Here is a 25441-nt window from a genome sequence, read left to right as displayed (position 1 = left end):
AGGGATTCCTCTCCCATCCATCCTCCTACACCACCCCTCCATTTTTCCATCCTCACTAACAAATGATGTAAGAACTCCTAATCCACTATTCCCTCAAAAACATAAAGACAATACACACACACACACACACATATATATGAAAACACATTGTCTGCAGTGGGAGAGACAATATTTATGATGCCTAAACCATCTACCAAAACAGTGTTTGGAGACAACACTCAATCAGCTAGAAAAATATGAAAATCTAAACGCGGCAATTAAACAATTTGCACTGGTACAAAGTTGGCATATATCACAAATTGTAGTACATGCATTATTAGCAAGTCTTTTTCATGCCAGAGTCCAGCGAAACCAGAAAATTTACCATACTTGCTATGTCCAGTGAATTGCATGAAGTCAAATACGACTATGTTAAAACAAATAATATTAACCCCATGTTGAATGCTGTTCAAGAAAAAGAAAAAAAAACTGGAAAATTAACCAATTCATGTCAAATCCAGAATAGATTCCATAATGACTCGATGAATGGTTTACGGGTAACTTATTCCTATAGCTTGTGCAAGGGACTCTAAAACAGTAACCTTTGTTTTGATTAAATTAAAATCATTATCCTCATGGGTGCCATTAATATTACACGTTGGTCAAATTGAACATTATAGCCAATGGGTATTAGCCCAGATGGTATAATCTCTCCTTCCCCTATTATAGGTTCAGAGTTCGAGCCCTGCTAAGGGCAATATTGTGGGTGGGCATGCATTTACTTGGGAAAAAATTATTGAACATTATAAAGAATTTATAATTTTAGGGTGTGAGCAAGTGATGCATGCAGCTATAATATTCAATGCCAACATGATTCAGTTTTTAGATGTTTAATCAACTCAGTAGAATCACAAAGTTTTCAATGTCAGATAATTTATTATAATAACCTAAATTGTAATTTTAGGGTGTGAGCAAGTGATGCATGCAGCTATAATATTCAATGACCTAGATAATTCAGAAAATTTTTAGATGTTTAATCAACTCAGTAGATTCACAAATTTTTCAATGTCAGATAATTTATTATATTTATAATACCCTAAATCATGTACATACAAACTACTGCATATGACTTAGGGAAAAAAAAAACCCTACTGCATATACAACAGAGCTTGTGCATTATCAGGTTCAGGGTCACGACCCTCTCTATACATAAACACTCATTGATCACACGCATTGCTTACTTGTGCTAAACCAGCGCTGGGGTGCATATAGACAGTCTGAGGATGTTTGACCGTTCGATAAGATCCATTCTTCTGCAGCCTTGCAGAATGGGGGAAAAAACCTGAAATGTTGAGGATAAAGGGGAAAAAAGAGAAGGAAACAAATCAAATTTAATATGACACCAAAAGATGTACTCCAAATCATTACAAACTCATGGTTTAGTTATATTATCACCTGATGTTATAGCCTTCTTTATTGCTTCTAGATCATTGGGGTCTGATGTCATTTCTATTTCAACTCTCTCCAACAGCCCCTCCAATTGGTCTCTTATATCTCTTGCACGCTTCATACTCCTGACCTGAGAAGAAGTAATCACAAACATATATAACAATTCAGCAAGCTTGTCTAGAAGCCCAAAAAGAAAGGAATACTGAAGTTTCACAGTAAAGAACATAAATGACAGTATGCCATCAACATTAGTTCTTAAAAAATATAGTTACAACATTTTTGCCCTACAACAACAACAACAAAGCATTTTTCCATCTACTTGGGATCAGCTACATGAATCCTATTTTTCCATTCCGCTTTATCCAAGGCCATAGCCTCAGTTAAACCACATGTTACCAAAATCTTTAATTATCAACCATAAAAATTGATTAAATTACATCTCAGTAAAAAATGACTAATTTCTGTCAGCATCCAGGATCAGAGCACCTAACGTCCTTAACAGCTCCAGTGAAGCTTAAGGTCATAACCAATGTGAAGCCCCTGGATTGATTATAACCAACACTTTTTTCTATATAAGAATCAAATTCCCTTTAGATTCAATAGCAGCACCTTATCACTAAACTACAATGGTCTCAGTAAATTGCCTCCAAAAACGTTAACATAAATAATGAAAAAGCATAACCAGAATTTGTTGTGTAAATATGTCAAAACAGACCTGGATGTAATTTTCATAACACCACTGAGTCGAGAAATTGGTTTCCTTCCAGGAACTGTACACCTGAAAGAATAGAAATAAACAATAAGATAGCTAACCTTTTACAATTATGGGTTTCAACGTACCCAAGCAAGTCTTCACTTAGTTCACAGGCTAGGGTATATGACAATTTAATTAGAATATATGTTACGATTTCAAAAATAAATAAATGTTACGATTCCCCGCCAGAGTTCATTGATAAGACAGTTTTTTTTTTCCCCCTAGTTGGTAACACCCACCCTAACACCCCCCCCCCCCCCCCCCCCCCCCCCCCCCCCCCAATTATCTCTCCAAGGAATTGTTTGCCAAGAGGAGTCGAACTTTAGACTTGCATTGATAAGACAGTTTGGAATCACTAGAACTTTAGAAGAGAAAAAAAAGAAAAAGTATACCACAAACCTTCAGCAATGCAATATGATCTCCAACATTCCCAGCGTGAAAATTCAATCGCGCATTATCAGCATGGACTTGTTTATCCTTTGGTCGATAAAAGATTGAGTTTCCAATAGAAAGCATAGCAGCAATCGATATAATTTCATCTGAGCATTTGTATTTCTCTGATGCCACAATCATCTTAGATAGCATGGGATCAAGAGGGAACTCTGCCATTCTTCTACCAACCTTTGTCAATTCACCTAACTTATTGAGTGCACTCAGAGCAAAGAGCAGTTCCAAGGCTTTCAGTAAAGCTTCAGCTGGCGGTGGGTCCATAAAGTCAAAATTCAGCAAGTCATGAATCCCAAGGCTCTTAAGAGTAAGCACAACATTTGCAAGATTGGTGCGTTGTATCTCAGGGATGGTATTATCTTCCAAGTCATTGTAATAGTTGTAGGCAGTATACAACCGAAAGCACTTTCCAGGCCCTGTTCGTCCAGATCGACCAGCCCGTTGCATTGCAGATGCTTTTGAGATGGGAGTGACCAGTAATGACTCCATCCCAGTCCGTGGGTTATAAGAATTCATCTTGGAAAATCCCGGATCAATTACATATTTAATCCCATCAATGGTCAATGAAGTTTCAGCTATGTTTGTTGCCAGGACAACCTTACGCGCCCCTTCTGGTGTAGTTTCAAATATTTTTGCCTGCAGCTCTGTTGGGAGGTTTGCATAAATTGGGCATATAATCAACTCTGCAATTTTAGTTCCTAGCCCCCTCGTCCTATGTTTAAGTATCTCCTCAGCTGTTTCAATTTCCTCCTGGCCAGTGAGGAAGATCAGTATATCACCATCACCAGGTTCTTGTGTCACATGAATTTGAAGAGCCGTAACAATTGCTGCATCCAAATAATCAGCCTCTGGTGCCTTTGTGTAGTGAATTTCAACAGGAAACCGCCTCCCAGGTATTTTAAAAATTGGAGCAGAATCGAAATAATCGCTGAACTTCTCTGCATCAAGAGTCGCACTTGAGATGAGCAACTTTAGATCTTTACGAAACCGGGCAATATCCTATTGCAAAGAAGCATTTGAGTCAGAAAATCAGTAAAAAGTAACAGAATTACAATTATTCTAAAAAAGAAAAAGGCATGCACCAATTTACTTAAAAGCAAAGGCTTCCAGTACATGCAACAATGAGAAGAAAGGGAGGTTTGGGGTGTCTGATTCAATGATGTGATAGATCCCAGACCTAAGTGATCCCTGTAACATTGCTGCAAACATCAACATCTACACTAGTATGGTCATGGCTCCACCCACCCCCTTCCCCCTCCTCTTTTTCCCAAAAAAGATGGGCATTGCCACTCCAAGTGCAGGAGTGTCATTTTTAATTAATTAAATGAAACAATTAAGTAGAACTCAATGACTTTACATTTCTTCAACAGAAAACTTCAAAAAACAAAATTCTCTGCAGCAGAAAGGTTTCTACTTGCCTTTACTAAACCGAACAAAATATCGGTCGAGAGTGTTCTTTCGTGAGCTTCGTCCACCATCACCACACTGAAAATTTTGCAGAAATAATGAGTAAAGGTTACATAGCTCAGGAACAGAACCATTGCACAAGCTCTAAAACAGAGCATACCTGTAGCTTGCCAGATCAGGCTCGCCAAGGAACTCTCGCAATAACATTCCATCAGTCATATATTTCAGAATCGTCTTTTCTGAAGTGCAATCTTCAAAACGAATAGAGTAACCAACCTAAAAGTAGACATGATAATCATTAAATTGCCTATCTGGCAGAACAAGACCCCAAGCTAGCAATAAAAAAATGCCAGAAATATGATAGTAGAAGCAAAATCTAATGCAAATTTTAATACCATCAAGCAACTAAATAAATGATCCATGCAAAATCCTGTAATAAAATTCGAAATTTAAGTCATTCTGATCACTCGATCTACAATATTCCATGAAAGAAGTCTCAAATACTCCAAATCAACATTATTAAATGGTGCAGAATCTCAGGGAGATTAGTGAGAGCAGCAATATCTACATCAACATTTAACTATACAAGTTTATAGCAACCAATGCAAAAGGCACGTCTCATTTAAAATTTGAAACTGACATCACTGAATGAATTACAAACAAGGCGACAACAGAGAGATCATCCACAATAGCCAATAAATTATAAGCAAATGGCATACCTCATGCCCAAGTTTGACACCCATTTCTTGAGAAACTCGAGCAGCAACACTCATAGCAGCAACTCGCCGTGGCTGAGTACATCCAACCTGTGAGAAAGCAAACTAAGATAATATAACCTCCTGACTGACCACATGATATTTTCAATACCAGAAAGAATGGGTTCCCACATGTTGGAGTGATGATATAGCCTTCCAAACCTTCTATAAGTCACAGTATCAATTAAACGGGATACATGATTGCATCAGAATGTTATAAATCAATATGGAAGATATTTAACATGTTACAATACCAAAGAACTACTACTTTTTCATGAGCAGTTAGTGCAAAAGACATAAGATTCAATTGATGACTGGTTGTTCTCCCTCTATGTCATTTCCTCTGGATGGTTGTAGAATGAAGATTTGATCTCTTAATTTTACAAATGGTAGAAATGCATGAATTGGAGATTCAAAACCAATAGAAGTTTACAATTAAATAATTTCTTAACATTTATTAAATATTAAAAGGATAATTTCATATAAAAAAAAACAAAAAAATGTAAGTACCAACTATATATACTACATTTCGAAACATGTTACGCTATGTAACATCAACATATGGCTAGCAATTCTCTTTTGGCAAATTTTATAGTTCTTCAAGATTGTTCTTACAGTGCTAGCATGCAAAAGTGCAATTAGATAGTTGGCAAATACAAATCAAATCAAAATACTTTGGTTCATATAACTTTTTTCATATATATTGTCCCTTGACATCTCCAAACCATTTTCACTTTTACATTAGCATTGTTCATCTACAATAAGATGTGTTCATTTTAAACATTAGATTTAGCATTTTAGGTGGACCATGGTAGAGGGTCATTGCCTAGTGTAGTGGAAATTGCTCAAGCTGACAACACTAAAGATTTACTTCAAATCTGAGAGCAGCCACTTTGTGCAAAATAATGCCAAAGATTAATTTTGCAGAGAACAAGCATGCTGTAGTTGCTGACTGTTTTAGGCTTGATAATGCAAGAGTAACTTGGGATGTGCAATTTCACAAAGAGTTCCATGATTGGGAGCTTTTGGAGGTCACTCATTTCCTTGCATTGTTGTATAACCAGGTGGTGGAGGGTGTGGGCATGGATGAGATGGTGTGGGAGGTCTCCTCGAGAGGGATGTTTGAGGTTAGATTGTTTTACCAAAGGCTGATGGAGATCCATGGCCAACCTTTTCCTTGGAAAGCTATCTGGAGGACAAAAGCCCCTTTGAAAGTGGCTTTCTTTGCATGGACCGCTGCCCTTGGAAGCATCCTCACTTGTGATAATCTCAGAAGGAGACATCAGGTGGTGGTGAGTTGGTGTTGCATGTGTAAGAAGTCGGGGGAGTCTATGAACCATCTTTTGCTTCACTGCCCTGTGGCAAGGGATATTTGGGATATGTTCTTGGTTGCTTTTGGATTGGCTGGGGTATTTCCTGAGTCCACGGTTGATTTGCTTGAGGCTTGGAAAGCCGAGTTCGAGATGCTTGGAGGGCCACTCCTCTATGTCTATGGTGGAGGCTGTGGCATGAGAGAAATAGGAGATCCGTCAATGGGGAGTAGTCTCCTATTTGCTCTCAAATATAATATATTGTCTTCTTTACTCTTTTGGGTGAATGGGCAAAATTGTATATCTACGGATAGTCTTTTGGATTTTTTGGATAGCTTAAAGTTATAGCGTCACGGCTTGTGTATTCTCTTGGGATCGCTCCCCTTTTGAGGGCCTTTAATGAATTTTTACTTATCAAAAAAAAAAAAGATTTTGTCCAATCTTCTCCTCCCAAAACCACGCAAAAGTGGGACAAACACTGGCAGTAACCTTTTATTTTATCTGAATCGTGGTGGATATGTTTTTGAGTACTTCAATGATGAGCACTCCAACAATTAACAACTAGATTCAATCACGTTTTCTAATATCTAGTGGTGTCCTTTGTGACAAACGAATACCAAATAAATTAAAAGGAAATTTCAATAGATCAGTTAGGCAAGCAATGTTGTATGAGCAGAGTGTTGGGCTTTGAAAAATACAACAAGCTCAATGCATTCATGTAGCAGAAATGAGGATACTACATTGGACGATAGGAGTAACTAGAAGAGATAAGATACATAATGAAAGTGTGAGGGAAACATTAGGGAAAGTAGACTTAAGGTAGAACGGCCATATTCGATGTAGAGACGATGATGCAACGGTTAAAAGAGGAAAAGTTGTTTGCCTAAAAGGGAAACAACAAAGAGCCTGACCAAAAGTTAGGGAAGATGAAGAAATAGTGTATAACAAAGATGACGTTTTCTAACATCTCAACAAAAGTTGGATTGAATCCACAATTCTATAAGAAATATTCAAATAGTTACCAAAAGCTTCACAATATAAGGAATGAAATAGTTATTCTACCCGGTTCAATTGGGAAAATGGATATGTACGCGTGCAAGATAGTAATAGCCTTCTAAGTAGAGAGACTGAGAGGAAGTCTGACAAATGAGAGGGAAAACTACTTGGAGAATAAAGAGGCTTGTATATCCTAGAGTATATGAAACAGTACTAGGAAACGGTTAGACGAGTAATCGAAGCACATTAGGTTCGTGACGCAAATTTGTTGGCGAGTAAGATTTGGTATGACCACTACTGCAAGGACGCCTTCTTACTAGATCTTCATGTGCCTCTTTAGGGTTGCAATGGAGAGTGAGGGCCTTGTTACAGATTGTGTAAGGGTTATGGAAGAAGGATGGGTAGGAATATCCATTTAAATGCATTACAGGATTAGAAGGTGGAGGTATTTGATGGCTTCTTTGTTACTCTATACTTACATGGGTGAATCTGGTAAAGGATATCGTGAGTCGGGTGGTGTGAAGGGGTGAAAAACTTGAAATGCCGTCTTCTTACAGCGTAATGAGAGATGGAGATCGTCCTATCTCCCCAATGTTGACCGATAAGTCTGATGCAAATGAACCACATCATTCATAGCTTTGTAAAGAGCTTTAATATTAAATAGAATTGCATGTGTAAAGGGATGGAGAGAGGTGAAACATCTATCGATGCATCCTAAGTTGCTAAGGAGATGTAGGCGCGCCCTTCTCTTTTCCACTCTGGAGTTCATTCCGTTATTTATTATATGATGAATGTAGTATGTACTTGTCAAACAGGACATGCTTGGCACATCTGGTACCAGTTACATGCTATGCGCATTTAGAATAGCCCATATAAGGTAGAGAATAAAAGTTAGATCAGTGTGCCAGGAAACTTTGCATTGTGTATGGTGGCACATCTAAAATGGCATTCCCTTATACGGCATCAAGCTGCCATGTTGAAGCTGAAGCGTGTAAGGCTAAGCTCCTGTAATAAGAACTTTTATTTTGAAACGTTGCGGTCAATGAATGGCTAATGAAAATTTACTAAAGCCATGCCTAGGCCCAAAAAATTCTGACACTCCTCAAGGCTCAATGAAAGGCACCTCGACCTACTTAAGGCCTCCTTCAGTTACACGTACAATATGCCGTCAGATGCGTGCTCTTTTAGCAGACTCTATGCGAGAAAAGCATGTCTTTGTTTTTTTATGGTTATTAACTGACATGCCTTATATCATAGCACTCCTATGTTCAATAAATCATCTTGTTTCATATGGTCAGGTATTGTTCAATACGGAAATTAATTGTGTCTAGTGCTTTATTTGAATATTTATGATAATATAGTTTATGACCAAAATCTAAGACTTTCTAGTTGATGCATATGCATTTTGAAAAAATATATATGCGTCGACTTAACAGACCCTCTTAGTTGATTTGCCAAAAAATCCATTTTAAGTTTTTGGAAATGCATATTCTGAATTGTTTCGATAATATATTGGTTTAACTTAAAGTATATGCAAATCGAAAAGAAATTATGCACATTGATATAGCTAATCCATTGAATTGATATACTGAAGAACTAGAGAATCATAAAAGAAATTATGCACATTGATATAGCTAATCCATTGAATTGATATACCTTAAAAGGAACTAAAAGCTAATTCCCAACCTTTTCGGTACTAGAGAATCATAAAAGAAATTTCCAATCAGAAAAATCTGTGACAATACTTTGCAAAGTTTGGAAATCATAAAACTAAATTTGGAAATCAAAGTTCAGAACCCCGTCAAATGAATGGGAACTTGTTTCTCTGACTTTTAAAATATACTCATGAAGAACTAGAGATGACTTTTGACAAGAGATGGTTTCGGAAAGCATTTAGGAATTTTCTGGTAATCTTGCCTCCCCCTTGCCTAAGCCAAAGCCAAATATCCAAGTTAAGGAAATGCAAAAAAAATTCAATCTTTGAAGCATTTTCTCCCATGTGGCAAGTAAATCGGTAGGGAATTCTAAATGGTGTACAACTGATTACCACTAAATGGCATTCAATGACACAGATTTGTACTCAATCAAAAGGGAGACAGGATGCATAGACTACACTTAAATTGCCAACCATGTCTATTGGATTTTTCAGATGGCATTCAAAATAGCTTGTGAGATGCTAATGAAGCTGGTAAGGTCCTTAAAATGTTAGAACTTTAAGTAAAACTACACAACCCTCACTTCAAAAATATTCCCAGACTACTTGGGGCGTTAGGAGAATTAGAGTAATTAAATAATTTTCACCATGTGGAAACCTCAAGTAGGCAAGTCCCATGCTTCCACTCCTCTTAAAATTGTGTTTTCTTTCTCTGAATTGTTCATCATATTTCAGTGTATTAGTGATACATAAAACAACTTTCTACATTCAATGGAAGTTTCTGAGCACTTCATTCTATTCAACTATTTTATTAACTTAAATTATGAGAATCTGATTCACTAATTTTTTCTATTTTGAATTTATATCTATAAAATTAATATAGTGCTATCTTTCACCAAAAAAAAAAATGATAGCACAGAGGCTTTGGTCTATTCTTGCTGCCAAATATTACCAAAAGAGGAATAATCTCAACTCATATAAATACTGACAATCACCTCGCCCAAGTTTTTACAAGTGACAGAAATAGCAATGGACAAGAAAAGCACATACAAAATTTTCATGCCAATCTATCAATAGGAACACCATAAAAAGGAAGAAAGTTCCTACCTTTCCACGCTTTGTGTACCCAGCCTCATGAAGATATTGGGGTATCTGAGTAGTCTTTCCAGAACCCGTCTCTCCAACAATGACAAGGACCTACAAAAGCAATTAATCAAAAACATATCCCACAGGAATAAGCTATTACGCTTAATTCACGGAATAAAAATTTTTATTTTTATTTAAAAAAAAAAAAAAGTAGGTGTAATTTATCAACAGCAAGTACGAAGAAATTCTCTTCACAGCCCTCTGTATCCAAAGAAATTTCTCAAGGACAACATGAGAAAATGCAAGTGAGGCAGGAAATTCTGATAACCTGATGATCCTCAACAGCTTTGAGTAACTCATCGCGATATGGATAGATGGGTAAAGTCTTTCTCTCATCCTGGAGGAGCCAAAAAAAAAAATGAAAAGCAAAACACAAGTAAGAACTACAAATTTTCATTTTCTATGATAGAACTCACAAGGTAAAGATTTAGTTAACCAGTTTAAAAATTAACCATGATCTAATATCATCACTTTCGATGTCTTTGTATCACAGAAAATCCTGAAAAATTATTTCAGGAAAATCTGAATTTCCTGCTTCATTATTTATTGACATCTTTTAAATTCTTATTATTAATACTATTACTATTATTATTATTTCAAAATCCAGATATAACACAGTATTCAGAACTCTCTATTCAAAATTATTCTCTCACATCAATTTTTTTATGAGGTTTTCCCATATTTTGTGCATAATGCTACATATCTGACTGAGTAGCAATCACAAGAAGAATACAAATAAAATCATAAGTTTTGGTGACACTTTTATGTGCAAAAAGTGTATCTACTGATACAATTCCATTGAGGGCCAAAACTTATTAACTTAAGACTAGATGAATCTATTGAATGCCTAATTAAGACTAAATAGAATCTGTTGAGGGCCTAAACTTAAACTACTCCACTAAGTGTATACTTCCTATATTATATATTACAGTTAGTATATTGTTGATCTCTATTGTTTCCCAGGTCTTAAATTATGCAATTATAGACATCAAAATAAAACATACCTGAAGGTTCATAAACGCTGATTTTGCCATAGATTTTTCAATTGACTCGGTGGACAACTTATCTTCAAACTGCACATAGGAGAGAGAGAATCTTAGATGAAGACTACAGTGAGAAACCGAGAAAACATGTAGACTCTACAATGAACACAATTGTCATACATACATTAGCACCATCCATGACCGATGCCTTTATGAACTCAATCTGGTCTTCAAACACGAACCTATGAAAGAACAAATCCATGAATTGCTGAAAAAAATGTGCTCATACATATTTGAGCATAGACAAAACCATCTGGTTATTTTTCATTATATCTGAGACAAACAAACTAAGATAGTAAAAACACAACCATGAACAAATCCAATATGTATAGATTCACATAAATTATCAAGGCGATGAGCACAAGCAACATTTTTAATTAAGCATAAACAAAGAACGCAGCAACCACATAAAACTTACTGATAATCATCAGCTATTTGCTTTCTATTTTTTGAACCAAACTTGAGAGTTGCCTTTCCTGCAATGAAAATTTCAAAATTAGAATATTGAAAATTAACAGTCATGCTAAGTTATAGAATACCACGACATAGAACCAATATTTACCAATCTGATGCTCCTCCCACGCTTCTTGTTCTGCAAACGGGTTCATTTTATCTGCAGCACTCGGGTCCCTGGAAGGCAAAAGACGATGATAAGTTGAGCGGAAATAATGGTAATTTGTGTAGGACGTGCATGCACATGTGTTGGCAACTGTTGTAGTAGTGAGAATCATCTACTGCACCCTTCCTTTGCAAATGACTGACCTGTAACGCTGCATAGCCACAGAAAACCTCCCCTCTTGATTGACACCCCCTTCCTCATCATACGCATCGGGCATCCTATACTGCATTCCGGGAAGAAAATAAGTGTATTAAGTATCTACTTGAGAACATAGGAAAATAACAAAAAGAATAGATGCATGAAATATGGATATCGTAAAAGTTGATCAATTAATCATTTAGAGCCATGGCTTCAATTTAGTGCTCCGGGAATCATTTCTTAATATAAGTCTTTACGATGATTGCCTCATTATGCAAGCTTAATTAAAGTCTATGTGACAGCAGCAATATCTTGTTTCATCAGATACTTCTTCCAAATTATGTCATGCTCTATCAGAAATTTCAATATTGATAAGAAAAGCAACACTTGTTATTTCATGAATTTATCATTCAAATCTCACACTTTTAGTTATGCCACTGAATAACATAGCATATTGTCACGAAGTGATTCCTAAGACGCTTGGAGGATGGAAGACACACATGCTGGTTGGCAAAGAGCATAGTTTGACTGGGAATGGTTCCAGAGAAGGGGCGTGTAGGAGCACAGGATAGTACCTCTTCAGAGTTCAAGTAGGTCGACTCGGTTAAGTGCGAGGAGCTTGTCGCTGGTCGTGGACTTGACTATGAAGAAGGGAGTTGGCCATCCCTGCACAAACTGGTCAGGAGCTAGAGCCGTTTCCCTGATGAGACCAAGGCAGGTCGAAACTAGTCAGCATGTATCCTTGGGAGGGTAGGTCGTGGTGGCTGACTAGGGCGCTTGCGTGAGCTGAAGCAACGCCTTGGTGCCGCACGGGGCGTGCCGCTGCGCCAAATCTCTAGGCCCGTGACAAATGGTATCAGAGCAGGACTTGGGGTAAAGCACAGTGGGGTGCCCCCTTGACGGTCCGGGAGGGGTCTGAGAATGAAGACGGTGCACTGAAGTTGCGTCGATGAGGAGGAATCAATGCAGTTGGGGGGAAAACCTTCATCTCCCCAAGAAGAGGCGTCCGTTGAAGTTGCGCATTGGAGGGCCGGAGGGCCGCGCGCACCAAAGTTCGTGCGAGCTCCTTGGGTGATGCAAACCGTGATGAAGGGCGAGCATCAAGTCGACAGGAGGCCTTTGCTTGCTCGGGATATCGCGGAGGCGGCATGACGGAGAAGAGTCACGTCCTTGAGGAGTGGACGTCCCCTTGGTCCGAGGCCTATCATTGGGCGAGTGCAGTGCAGGGAGCTGCACAAGGAAGCGATGGTGGGAAGGCGAGCATACCGCTTGGAGGCAGACTTTGGAAGGGAGTGGACGCAGTAGTGAAGCGCCGCACTGCGACGAGGGTGTCGCAGGATTTGGGTGGGGGAGAGTGTCACGAAGTGATTCCTAAGACGCTTGGAGGATGGAAGACACGCATGCTGGTTGGCAAAGAGCAGAGTTTGACTGGGAATGGTTCCAGGGAAGGGGCGTGCAGGAGCACAGGATGGTACCTCTTCAAAGTTCAGGCAGGTCGACTCGGTTAAGTGCGAGGAGCTTGTCGCTGGTCGTGGACTTGACTATGAAGAAGGGAGTTAGCCATCCCTGCACAAACTGGTCGGGAGCTGGAGCCGTTCCCCTGATGAGACCAAGGCAAGTCGAAACCAGTCAGCATGTATCCTTAGGAGGGCAAGTCGTGGTGGTTGACTAGGGCGCTTGCGCGAGCTGAAGCAACGCCTTAGTGCCGCACGGGCCGTGCCGCTGCGCCAAGTCTCTAGGCCCGTGACAATATGCTCCAAATGACTCAAGCATACAAGCATCCTGCAATTCTCTCTCCCATCATTTCTGCCTTTGTTTCATCTTTGCTGTCTAGAACTCTTCCCCTGCTACCACTAACTTTGCTTCTTCAATAGTAGCTCCAGTTATATCCTACTATTTTTGACCCTAACATCATTTCCCCCCGACCAAACACTGAAATCCATTGTGATTTTCAGCAAAAAAAAAAAAAAAAATTCAAATGTCGTAATCTGTTGATATTTGATGGTGTCTAGACCACAGATGTACCCCCACAAAATTTGGCAGATCCCATCCTTGACAATTTTAAGTAGTACACTAGCCCTTCTTTTTGTTTATTTATTTTGGTAAGTGCTTTTATTTTTCATTTGTTTGTAATGGATTTGCCTTTGACTGAAAATAGATGATAATCATCAAGTTTTATTTATCCTTTTGGAACACAAACTTTTAAAGATTTGCTTGTCTTTTTTTTTTTTTTTTTTTGATAAGTTAAAGATTTGCTTGTCTTTTTGCTAATAGAACACTTATTGGCATGTTCAACATTCCCTTGAAGATGAAGATCTCCATCAAAATTTACATAGCATTTAAGTGTTCACCTAGAATAAAGCTGTTAAAGAAAATGGCACCTATATCACAAATAATATCAAAAATCTTGATTTGTCATTTCAACCAAACATAAAATGATCCACGACATAAAGCATGGTGAACTTCCCATTTTCTTAATGGCAAAGTTCACTCAAACTTCCATAGGAATGTAGTGCGGCTCTCCAAGTTTAAAGTGATGTCTAAACACACCCCATTCATGAAATTATAAATGGTGAGCGATCAAATCTAGAAGGTGGCTTTATTTAAGACCTCATCCAACATTCTAAATTTTAATGTAGAAGAAAAGTATCCTCCAAAAATCCAGTTACCTCTTTCTAACCAATTGTGAATTCTATAGATCAACATGTTCCCAGTTATGTCAAATTGATTGCCCCTGAAACTACTCTCTCTCAGATGGAATGTCAAATGTTTGCCCCTTAAACAATTTCCAGTTCTTTTTCTCGTTTATTTGAACATGTGTGATCCAAAAGACTAGAACCCCCCGTGGCTCCTTTTAGAGTAGCCCAATAAAGCTAATAAATGTTGGTTGCAACATGCTCTAAATTCAAAGCAAGATTCAATGAACTGGTGACAACTAGCCCTCCATTTTGACAATGAGCGTGATACAGAAGGCATTGGAACTCCTTTCAAACTATCCACTGTGACAACACAGTGCAGGCAAACACCACCCTCACCACCCTCTGATAGAAGACCACTACCAAATGTTAGTCCTACCTGCATGGTTCATTAGAGGGGAAGGTTAAATACAAATCTAACCTTTAACATAATTTTGTGCGAAGTGCCTACTCTTTAACTCAATCTCCTGGCCTGCACACTTGTCGGCCCAAGCTTTTAAACATTGCACAAAACAAAGATTCCAACAGCCCCCCAACATATAGTTTCAATATGCATACACATAAACTAAATAACATATGTTTATAAAAAATATATACATATATATAAAAGGCTAAAATTTATACATTTTAAGTATATATAAGCATTAATAATCAGAATTAGGAACCAAAAACAATGCAAATAGTTACTAATGAGCTTATAAATTATGAAAATCAAATATCCAATAAGATAAAACGATATGATTTATCATTTATCCACCATGCAATATATAACATGGTATAAAGCATATCATTTAACGACAATTAAAGAAAAAGAGAAGGTGATTAAAAAGACCACCAAGGACTACAGCCTAGCGGGACTTCCACACCTTCCAACATAGAAAGTTGAGGGTTCAAGTCCCCATAGGCGCAAAGTGGGTGTGTGAGTTTCTTGCCAAATTTGAAATAAAATAAAGTATAATATAATAAAATTTTGATTAAAAGGACGGAGGAGACACCTTTTATTTATTTATTATTATAAACCTGGAGCCTATCAAAATCTGAGTGCCTGAGAACTTTATACAAGCTTGACTAAAGAAGCCTAGCATGTAATATGATAAGGAACTTCGGTGAGCCTTAATGAGACCCTAAATACTCCTTTAACAACTATGCCTAAATATCACAGTACACCTATTGTGAGGGTAATTTGACCAAAATGTCCTTTTCATTTACCTAGTATTACATTTCGGCCATGACTTATTGTGATGCCAATATTGCCCTTTTATGGAATTAGTAATTTCGGAATTGTCCCAAGGAGCTAAGGGTGGGGGTCATTTCAGTTGGGCCACTTGACGACAAAAGCAGGCCTGATGTCTTGATCTGTGTCTGCTTTTTCTCTCTTTGCTTCCAAGTCATGTCCTGTCCCCAACCATGATCATCGTGAAGGGTACTTCAGTAATTTGGCTTAAGCATCACTTAGACTTTTAATTCGGCCACAAGAACCGGGTTGCTTAAACTTCAATAAGATATAACAATATAATCTATCTACCATGCCATATATAACATGGTATAAAGCATATCATTTAACAACAATTAAAGAAAAAGAGAAGGTGATTAACAAGACCACCAAGGACTACAGCCTAGTGGCACTTCCACACCTACCGAAGTATAAAGTTGAGGGTTCAAGCCCCCATAGGGGCAAAGTGGGTGTGTGAGTTCCTTGCCAAAGTTAATATAAAATAAAGTATAGTATAATAAAATTTTGATTTTTTTTGGGGGGGGGGGGGGGGGGGGGGGGGGGGGGGGGGGGGGGGGGAAGACACCTTTTACTTATTTAATTTTATAAACCTGGGAGCCTATCAAAATCTGAGTGCCTGAGGATTTTATACAAGCTTGACTAAAGAAGCCTCGCATGTAATATGTTAAGGCACTTCGGTGACCCTTAATGAAAGCCTAAATACTCCTTTAACAACTATGCCCATCCTTCAAGGAAGTTGGAAAACAAGACAATTGATGGAGATGTGAAAACTTTGAATCAGGGACGATAAAATCTCTAAAGAGTTAAAAGAAGTAAATATTACAAAGGAAATGATTTTTCTTTGTCAATTACTTTTACAATATCTATATAGAGAGGCAAAAAGAGGAACCAAAATAAGCAATAATTAATATGATCAGTGTTGTTAAAGCAATTCTCTCAGGCACATGCCTCGCCTTGCGCCTAGGCTCTCAAGGACTTCTAGCGCCTAGTGCGCTTTGGGCCTTTGATAACACTGAATAAGATGCTGATAGAGAATCAAGAAACAAATACTCCATAAAAATGAGAAATCAAATTCTGACTACAAGCACTATTGAATGGAAAATATAAACAAATAACAATTATACTCCAAATACAACACAGTTAATACTACAAAAATTAATTGGACATATCAATAAATAAAATGACTCTTCCATCATGCCTTCGAACAAAAATGAAACAAATGAAAATTGTATACCTCGGCAACATCATCAGCCTCTTCAGATCGCTTCTTAACAAGCTCATATATTTCTTTCTTGTATCTGCCAGAATATAAAACCATCACAAACTTTTAATGATCCCATGACATAGCAGATTTACCTTTCATATATTACAAACTAGGATTTAAGTCTAGCGACAATAAGAGAGCAAACAAAACCAGGCTCCTAGAAGAAGTTTAATAAGGTGTCAAATGACAGCACTTGTAAAATTATTATATAGCTAACATTGTGGTTGAGTCCTCACCAACAGCGGCAATAGAATGATAAATAAATGAAAAAAGAGTGTATCTCATTATTTTCTAGTGCAGCAATCTTTTTCCTCATGTTTTCAAGAAAAATTAAATAATTGCTACGAGTCAAAAGGCAGCACAAACTTGCATGAGAAAAATCATATTCTAAACATTGACCACAAATAACCGCAGTTTACTTTTACAAAAATAATAATAATAACAATCATTTTCATTCATTTGACCACCAATTAAAAAATAACGTAGAACTTTTATTAAAAAAATATTATAAGGGATGAAAACAAAACTGCTATATTAAACCCTACAGCAAACATGAGGTTAATAGTTCATAAAGGTCCAGCTACTTTTTGAAAATTGAAGATATATACTCAAGCAATGTAAGATATAATTACCTCAGCTCACGACGTTCTACTTCAGTCAAGTCAACGCCCTGAAATAGATACTGTTCATCTTCTATATCATCTCTGAAATTACCAGGTAAATTTAATGAGAATGAAGGAAAATTAACCAAAAAGAGACCTAGAAAACATATCGGCAGAAAAAACAGCAACTAGACTTTTTTTTCTACTTTTGGTAACAAGAAAAACTAAACTTCAAGGTAATAGTAAACTAAACTACTTTTAGTAATATACCTGATCTCCTCCAGTTTCTTGTGCTCCCTTTTCTTCAAGTATTCTCGCCTTGAAACTTTTCTGAAACAAAAAAATAAAACAAATAACAAGTTTAGGCTTCAGTAGATATACCTAAGAACATTTCACCAGTCCAAACAAGTAGTAAAAAGCCAACCAAGGCAAACAGCAGAGAATGAGAATCTGCAGCCACAGTTTGAAGATAAGGATCTGTTTTTAGCATCAGTCATCTAGTACTAGCTAAAACTTTTAACCAGAGTGACATCTAAAATTACATAAATGCAAATGCTCAATTCGCTGTACTCTACAGTAATAAAGAAACGTTACCATCATTAGGCTCATCTTTGGTATACCACATTCTCCATAAGGCCTGTTTGGTGGACCAAACACTAGGATATTATATCATAGTACACAAGTTGACAGGTAAATCCTACTGCAAGATTAGAGAAGAAATTTTTTTTTTCACATATACAATAACTTAACTTTAAATAGTATTATGGTTTAGTTGAAGCAGAAAACAGTGGGAGAGACCAGATGAGAGGCTCTCAACCAAAGAACAAGGGGAAAAAACATGTTCAAGACAGAATCTCCTTCAAACAATTTTCTCTCTGCTCAATACAATGCCAAATAAGACACATTTCAGTTTCATTATCTTTTTTATATAAGTATTTCAGTTTCATTATCTCATCCCAAGGGGAAACCGAATTAGCCACCAGACGCTCTAAAATCTTCATCACCCAACAGGGAATAAGCTCACTTTCTCCAAATTTACTTTCAGAGACTGATTAACATTGAAACACCAAAGCACGTGGAGTATATCCCAACTTCTCTTTAACAGCCTCACAAAAAAATAATTGTCAGTATAACTATGATAAGACATGGAGATTCACAAACCACTAGATTCACCAACAGAAACACCAATCCCACACACCCACCCCCCCCCCCCCCCCCCCCCCCCCCCCCAACTAGCCAACTTCCTAGTATCTGTTACTAAGAAGGGCAGGATATGGATCAACTTGCCAAATAATCCATAAGTACCAATCAAAGGATATAAGATAAAAGTCGCTGATCATAAACAAGCATGGCTTCACTCCTCCACCTATGCCAAATCTCATCCGCTTCACCACACATCATCAAAAAAAACCCAAATGAACATGCACACTTCAATGCCAAGTTTGCAAATGATTTTTCAGCATGTCAGCCCACTGCTTCTCATTCTATAATCCAACACTCATCTGCCACAAGCACCACACAAAAATTGCCTAACCAAAAAATAGATGAGCATCTGAAGAACCATTTTCCACCTAGCTTATTGGCCTAACTATTTTATATCAACACTCCTCCTTTCTTTTAGGAATCAAAGCAACGAAAGAGGGGTTGTGTTTGGCGGAGCTTTTGGAGACTCTTAAAGGGATTTCAAGCCCTAGAATGCTTTTTGAAAAATGTAGGTGTTTGGTGATACAAATAAACGGGCATTTAGGAACTCCAATTCTTCAATCATTTCGAACAAAACCCATTGCAAAGTCAGTAAATCACTCATGTGACATATTTCAAATGATGATCGTTGCGGTTTGTTACTATTGATGCTACTTCGACAAAAGACATAAAGGCAACTAGAGGGGTGTTTAAGGTGTAGGTTAAGTGGGTGGTCAGAGTCCTCATGACAAAAGGAGTGGAATTGAGGAGGATGCATCAAACAAATCATTGCAGAGATGGGTTAGTGGTGGCGCTGATCACCTAAGGTAGCCGATGGTAGTTCGTCATAATAGTCTATAACAACTAGTTATTTAGATGCACATTTCGTGATCTCAAAAGATCGTGACCCTTCTTGAGATCCCTGAATTATTCTGTTTTACAGTTTTTGACGTTGATGATCATTCCTAGTTTCTTAATTTTTTTATTTAATGATTTCCCCAAAAAACAAAATGAAGAAGAAGAATTATTATGCACATATAGTAGCATTGAATTCACACTTTTTTGGTTTGTTAAACTATGAATATGGCTTGCTTGATTGACAGCTGGAATTGGATAATGCAAACCCACACAGGTCTAGTGGCGGAGTGTGAATGTTTGTGGTCAATATGTTGATTTGCTTTCTCTCGTACAGATTAATCAGGAAGTTGGAAGTCCAGTTCACTGCTGAAGAAGACGGTACGGTACTGCATTAATTGCTATTGCTGCTACAGATGGTAACTCTTTTGCAAAGTTGGGATAATGCAGCTACTGTGGGTACTTGTGCTTCTAATAATGTTGGACAAATGCAACTAATCTATTTTTTTTCTACAGTTTCTCATTCGAATCCTAACAAGATTGGTCACGTCCAAAGTATATCAATGAATATTCACATTTTTCTTACATATAGTTATTATTTATTTAATATATGTTGGACACATAATACTATGTGAATAAACAACAAAAATAAAATGAATGGAGCTTATGTACAGTACTGTTCTATTATATTTGTTAATTTAAATTAATATAGGTAATTTTTTAGGTAAAGGGTAATATCTTCAATTGCAAGTTATTCCAAATCAGCAAGCATAATTCATTCGAGTAAACTGACTTCTTAGTCCAAAAAGTCTTCTAAAAAATGCATTCACCCAACAATTTTTCTAATTTGAATTCCTTCCAACAAAGTTCTTTCAAAGGCCTTCCCACTTAAGGACTTTTGGTGATAAAGCTCTTCTAAATCATCATCCTTCATTCTAGCTTCTCTCAAATTGCATCTTCTCTCCTCAGGTTCCAACTGTATTTAAAAAATGCCATCGTCATAACATCCGGCCCAAGAGCCATAAACCTACACAAATATCTCAAAGCTTCAACACCCCTCCTCCAAAAGTAGTGTATCCAATCAAATCCAAGTTTGAATCTTTAATGGATTAAAACTCCAGCCCATGTGAATGATGTATTGCAGCAATTGCCATAAAATACAATCCCTCATAAAACTTTTTTTTTTTTTTTTTTGGAAGTTAAAGCAAACACACACCCATTATTCACAGTATATTCTAGTGAGACTCAAACTGTCAACCTCTCCCTTTAGGGAGGAGAGATCATACCATTTGGCTAGAGGACCTTTGGTATACCTCATAAAACTTCACTATCACAGAACTGATTCTCTAGATCCTTTTATTACTAATGTTTTTAAATCTGATTTTTTCTGGTTTAAAATCTGGCAAAATATTTGCCACTTTCAACAAAAATCAGTTTATTTATTTTACAAATAAAAAACAAAAAACTAGGGACTCCATAAGGGGCTAATAAACTACCAAAAAGAATCACAAGAAATACACAACAAGGGAGCAACCTGGTTCCAAAGATATAATAACAAACCTTAAAGAATTGATGTCATCTTCCTCCAAAGCATTAGATCTCCGAATTGCCTCTTCTGTTATGCAACAAAAAGAATGAAATTGATAGTAATCCAAAGCACAGAAATATATAAAAAGACATAAACATGTATAGGAACATGTAGATATATGTATAAGCACAAGGAGGTACAATTTTCAGGATACTTTACCTTCTTCTCTTCTGGTTAATTTTGGCTCGGTTAACTGTTGACATAAATTAAAAATCAGAATGTCAAGGAGAAATTGACAAAAAGCCATTTTGTGGGTATAACCCAAAATATATATACATGTATCTACCATATATTTGAAAATCATTAGCACAATAGCACACATAGGAATTCAGAACAAAGTTGCACCAATTGCCTAATTGTAATAGCCAGCTACAGGATTGAGCATGCAAAAAGTATGCATACATACTCACAATATAAATGTATCTACCATATATTTGAAAATCATTACATACATAAGAATTGAGAACAAAGTTGCATCAATTGCATAGTTGTAATAGCCAGCTACAGGATTGAGCATGCAGAAAGTATGCATACGCACTCATACGTATAGATAGCAAAATTAAAGACTTGGAATGAGCAAGTTTGTAGAAGGCATGCCAAACCAAGGCCCAACCAAATTTTTGACTTGCATCTCTTTCTGACACCAACATGGTTGGACTTGGGCAAAGCAAAAAAGATTCAAACTCTCTGGAATATCTAATACATAACATAATTAATCCAATGGTTATATATAATATAATCCCTATAGGTGTGGAATAGAATACATTATGCATTTGGATGGACAAGGTGATCTGTTTTCATGGCATATTTGATACCTACGCCAAACTTGGATTTAAAATCCAAAAACCAAGGATGTCCTTGATGATATAACAATTCAATCAGCATTTCAAGAAACTGGCAACTCTACAGTCTACTCGTGTATGCTTTTTTAAGTAATCATGATAAATGAGAATGCTTGCTGTATAAATTGCATGGGGATTAATAAATCTGAGAGGCCATATTTTTAAAATTCAAAAGTTAAGGTCCAGAAATATCCAAATCAATTTGTTATTATTTCTTCCAATACCTATCACTACCCAAAAATAACTGCCTCTGTATAACAGAAGTAAGAAAAACACCAATTTAGATCAAATTGTCCACCTTCTTTGTCCCAGCTGCATCCCGTTCCCTTATATTGCGCTCTAACTGCTCCCTCTCTCTTTGGTCACGCAATCTTTCTTCCTCCGACTGCGGCCAAAAGATATGTTAGCCAACATTAAAGTTTAAACAGAAATTGGAATAGCAAAAATGTATATTGTGCTCCAAATAAAATAATAAAGAAGTGATATAGTCTACTGTGGGTTCAGAAGCAATCGCACAACAATCCTACTACCCCCCAGAGGCAGAGAGACAGATATTACAGAAACAAATCAATTGGTCAGGATTGCATTAGTTATCATCTCTTACCTTTTCTTTTCAGTTGAAACAGTGACCAGAAACAATAAAGCATGCTGAAAGAATAGAAAGACTAGATACACAAGATACCTCAGAATCGTCATCCTCATCCTCAGAAGCCCGTCTTTTAACTCGTCTTTCCCCTTCCCCATTTGCAACTATCTGGGACATTGAGTACAGTCAAAACAAAAGTACCGAGTCACTACAAAAAGCTTTGATACAGCAGCTTACCATAAGAAACAGAACTGAATTCTATCAATAAGGGTATAAGCAATATGCCTCATCATTTTCATCTTCTTGGTTTTCAGTCTTCTTCCTGAAGCGTTTCTTGCGGTTATCTGTTTTTCTGCTCAGGGAAGCTGCTGCAACAGAGTTATTGCCAACACCACCACCAACATCGTCTCCATCATCATCATCATCCTCCAAAATTGTGTAAGTCTTCTGCTTCCTTACCAGCATTGCCGCCTCTCTTTCTTTTCTCTGATAAAGCTGATATCACGCCAAAAAAAGACCAAGATTGTGCTACCGAAATTAGGTAAGTTTCTCAACGAACAAAAAGGTTTGAGATTGCAAATAAAATATTAAGTTATTTCAGAACTTGTAAGGCTGTGCAATATGCTCCAATTAGAACTCACACTCAACCCAGAGGCTTTATGTGGAACTTTCGCAAAAATCTCTTCTGCAAACGCACGAGTTTCACTTGTGGATGATAATCCAATGTCTACAAGCTTGCCAACAAACTCAGTTGGAGATGAAGCTTGCTTTGCTGCCACAAAATCAATATCTGTAAATCGCATTGCCCACGATACTGGTGTAGCAACATTATGTATTTGCATATATAAATACAATACATACAAATCTATACACATATAAATTGTATATGAATGAAAAAGATAAAAACAAGATAACTAACATAACCCAATGACATATTGGACAACTGTAGGCTGCGAGAATCCCAAAAGAGAGATCAACTTGTCTGAAACCCACGTCTTCAAATCACTCCCCATTTGTGCTGCATTGGGTAACAAAACAGAATACCCACATCAAACCAATAATTCCACATCAACATTTAAGGATAAATCAAAGTGAAGGTATAGCTTCTAAATCACTATTTGGGGTTGAAATACGTCCAAACATTTAAAAAAAATTTATCCTTTTTAAAAGATGAAAAAAAAAACATCAAAATTCATACACGTACATGGATCTTTCTTGTTACTTGACCTATTATAGAAGAGTGAAAAAAAAAAAAAAAAAAAAAGTAACGAAGGTCTATATTTTTTGATAGTTAATTTCTATAATTAGGACCCTATACTAATACGGCAATTTGTATTAGTTTTGAGTCACAAACCAAACCAACATAAAACATAGTATTCCCAAATCGGAACTTCCATTTATTTCGTTGTCTGAGAATCTTGTTATTAACCAAACAGATTAGGGGTCATAATAATAACAGAATTAAGAAACTTTACTGGAATTAAGTGGAGAGATGGTGAAGTTTGATGAGAGTAGGGTTTAAAATTCAATAAAGCTTTATTTAACTGCAGAAAAACCTAATTCCAAAATTTCAATCCGTTCAAAACCTATGGTTTGGCCATTCAGATAATTGGAAAATAACTGCACTAACTTGTACGTAGCAGAAAGATAGTTGGAAGTTCTGTCTGACCGACGAATAGTTATGGCAATGGCCACCACATTAGAGAGATAGATAAAGAGAATGCTGCCACTACGTGTGTGCGGATATATTTGAGTGTAGAGTTTAGCTTCCTATGAGGAATTTCATCAAACAGCAGAGCTGCAACACGAAGATTACTTCATACGAGACTCCACTCTCCGCTCTGCTAATGAACACTTGAATTCAAAAACAAAAATCTAAAAATATGACACCCATACTTAATTCAGTGAAGGTGCAAACACAAAATTCAAAGGAAACGCTACAAATATACAGGAAAAAAGAGAGGCACGAGCCATTTCCATCTCCCCAAGAGGTAAACAAAATCAGTAACCAAGCATTAAGAAGAAAGAAAACTAGTGAACCGAAATCAAAATTTATAAAATTATAGTCAAAACCTAACAATCAATATGAATTATTAGCAAGTAGATGTGTATAAAAACACAAAGGGGAAAAGAGACATACATCATAGAAACCAACATTACCTGAGTTAAATCAAAAAAAATTGACGAACAGCGACGATTGCCGGATCAACGACGAATTGACGACTGGTCGATCGGTGAAATATAAAGAAAATTACTACAACAATCTAAAAGATCGGTTAACTATTGCCGGATCAATGACGATTAGGATTGGGGTTTTTGAAAAAAAAAAACAGAACCTTCGAACCGATAGAAAACAGGTATGGCTAACGGGCGGGTTGGGGCGGATGGAAACTGGGGCAAATATATTGATATGGTGTTTCGGGTTCATAATTCGTATGGGCAGGAATCCGAATTGGCCTGCATTTTTTGGTTGAAAATGGGTTGGGGCTATTTGTTGGGCCTAAAACTTGGATGACAAACACAACGAGTAACGACTAGTTTGGGAGAAAAATGAGAGGTCTTCAATTTATCTTTGCAACAATTGGTGAAAGATGTCATGAAAAACTTTTTTTGTGAAATTTATTTTACATTTCTTATATCTAAATAATAAATATTATAACAAAAAAACTTTTAAGGTGGAACATATTTTTTTATTTTTAATTCTTCAGAATTATTTTCTTAGTGGTAGACCAAACAGACCCTAGACTTTCCATTACATAACTTATTTAGGCTAAATAGTAATACCATACATAAAGCCATAAATCGGTCACACCCCTAATTTGTCCAAAATTAATAATAAATATATAAATAAATATTTTTATTAGCGTAAGTTTTTCCCCCTTCATTTTCATTATA

General features: G+C 36.8%; 1 protein-coding gene across 3 annotated transcripts in view; it reads right to left on the bottom strand.

Moving 5' to 3' along the window:
- LOC132281957 (pre-mRNA-splicing factor ATP-dependent RNA helicase DEAH1-like) overlaps positions 1-24893 on the bottom strand; it is a 31390-nt gene extending 6497 nt beyond the window's left edge. The window contains exons 1-25 of one of the 3 annotated variants that reach the window (XM_059783603.1): positions 24707-24893; positions 23466-23564; positions 23188-23318; positions 22832-23041; positions 22643-22714; positions 22259-22345; positions 21278-21311; positions 21091-21145; positions 17764-17823; positions 17524-17595; positions 16862-16925; positions 11703-11782; positions 11503-11570; positions 11359-11416; positions 11065-11122; positions 10902-10970; positions 10166-10234; positions 9859-9948; positions 4756-4842; positions 4197-4312; positions 4048-4114; positions 2582-3628; positions 2144-2206; positions 1435-1558; positions 1221-1321 (exon numbers count right to left, since the gene is read on the bottom strand). In XM_059783603.1, the coding sequence (XP_059639586.1) occupies positions 1221-1321; positions 1435-1558; positions 2144-2206; positions 2582-3628; positions 4048-4114; positions 4197-4312; positions 4756-4842; positions 9859-9948; positions 10166-10234; positions 10902-10970; positions 11065-11122; positions 11359-11416; positions 11503-11570; positions 11703-11782; positions 16862-16925; positions 17524-17595; positions 17764-17823; positions 21091-21145; positions 21278-21311; positions 22259-22345; positions 22643-22714; positions 22832-23041; positions 23188-23318; positions 23466-23559 (2976 nt within the window). In that variant the 5' untranslated portion in view covers positions 23560-23564; positions 24707-24893. Of the gene's footprint in view, positions 1-1220; positions 1322-1434; positions 1559-2143; positions 2207-2581; positions 3629-4047; positions 4115-4196; positions 4313-4755; positions 4843-9858; positions 9949-10165; positions 10235-10901; positions 10971-11064; positions 11123-11358; positions 11417-11502; positions 11571-11702; positions 11783-16861; positions 16926-17523; positions 17596-17763; positions 17824-21090; positions 21146-21277; positions 21312-22258; positions 22346-22642; positions 22715-22783; positions 23042-23187; positions 23319-23465; positions 23565-24176; positions 24360-24706 lie in introns of those variants that run through there. The other 2 variants (XM_059783604.1, XM_059783605.1) reach the window with 2 other exon arrangements.
- Between the last annotated feature and the right edge of the window lie 548 nt (positions 24894-25441).

Source organism: Cornus florida, unplaced genomic scaffold (assembly GCF_030987335.1).
Source record: "Cornus florida cultivar Cherokee Brave unplaced genomic scaffold, ASM3098733v1 CherokeeBrave_3.0.0_Hap2_Chr11, whole genome shotgun sequence".
Lineage (NCBI taxonomy): Eukaryota > Viridiplantae > Streptophyta > Magnoliopsida > Cornales > Cornaceae > Cornus > Cornus florida.
This window is presented reverse-complemented; position numbering and strand designations above follow the sequence as displayed.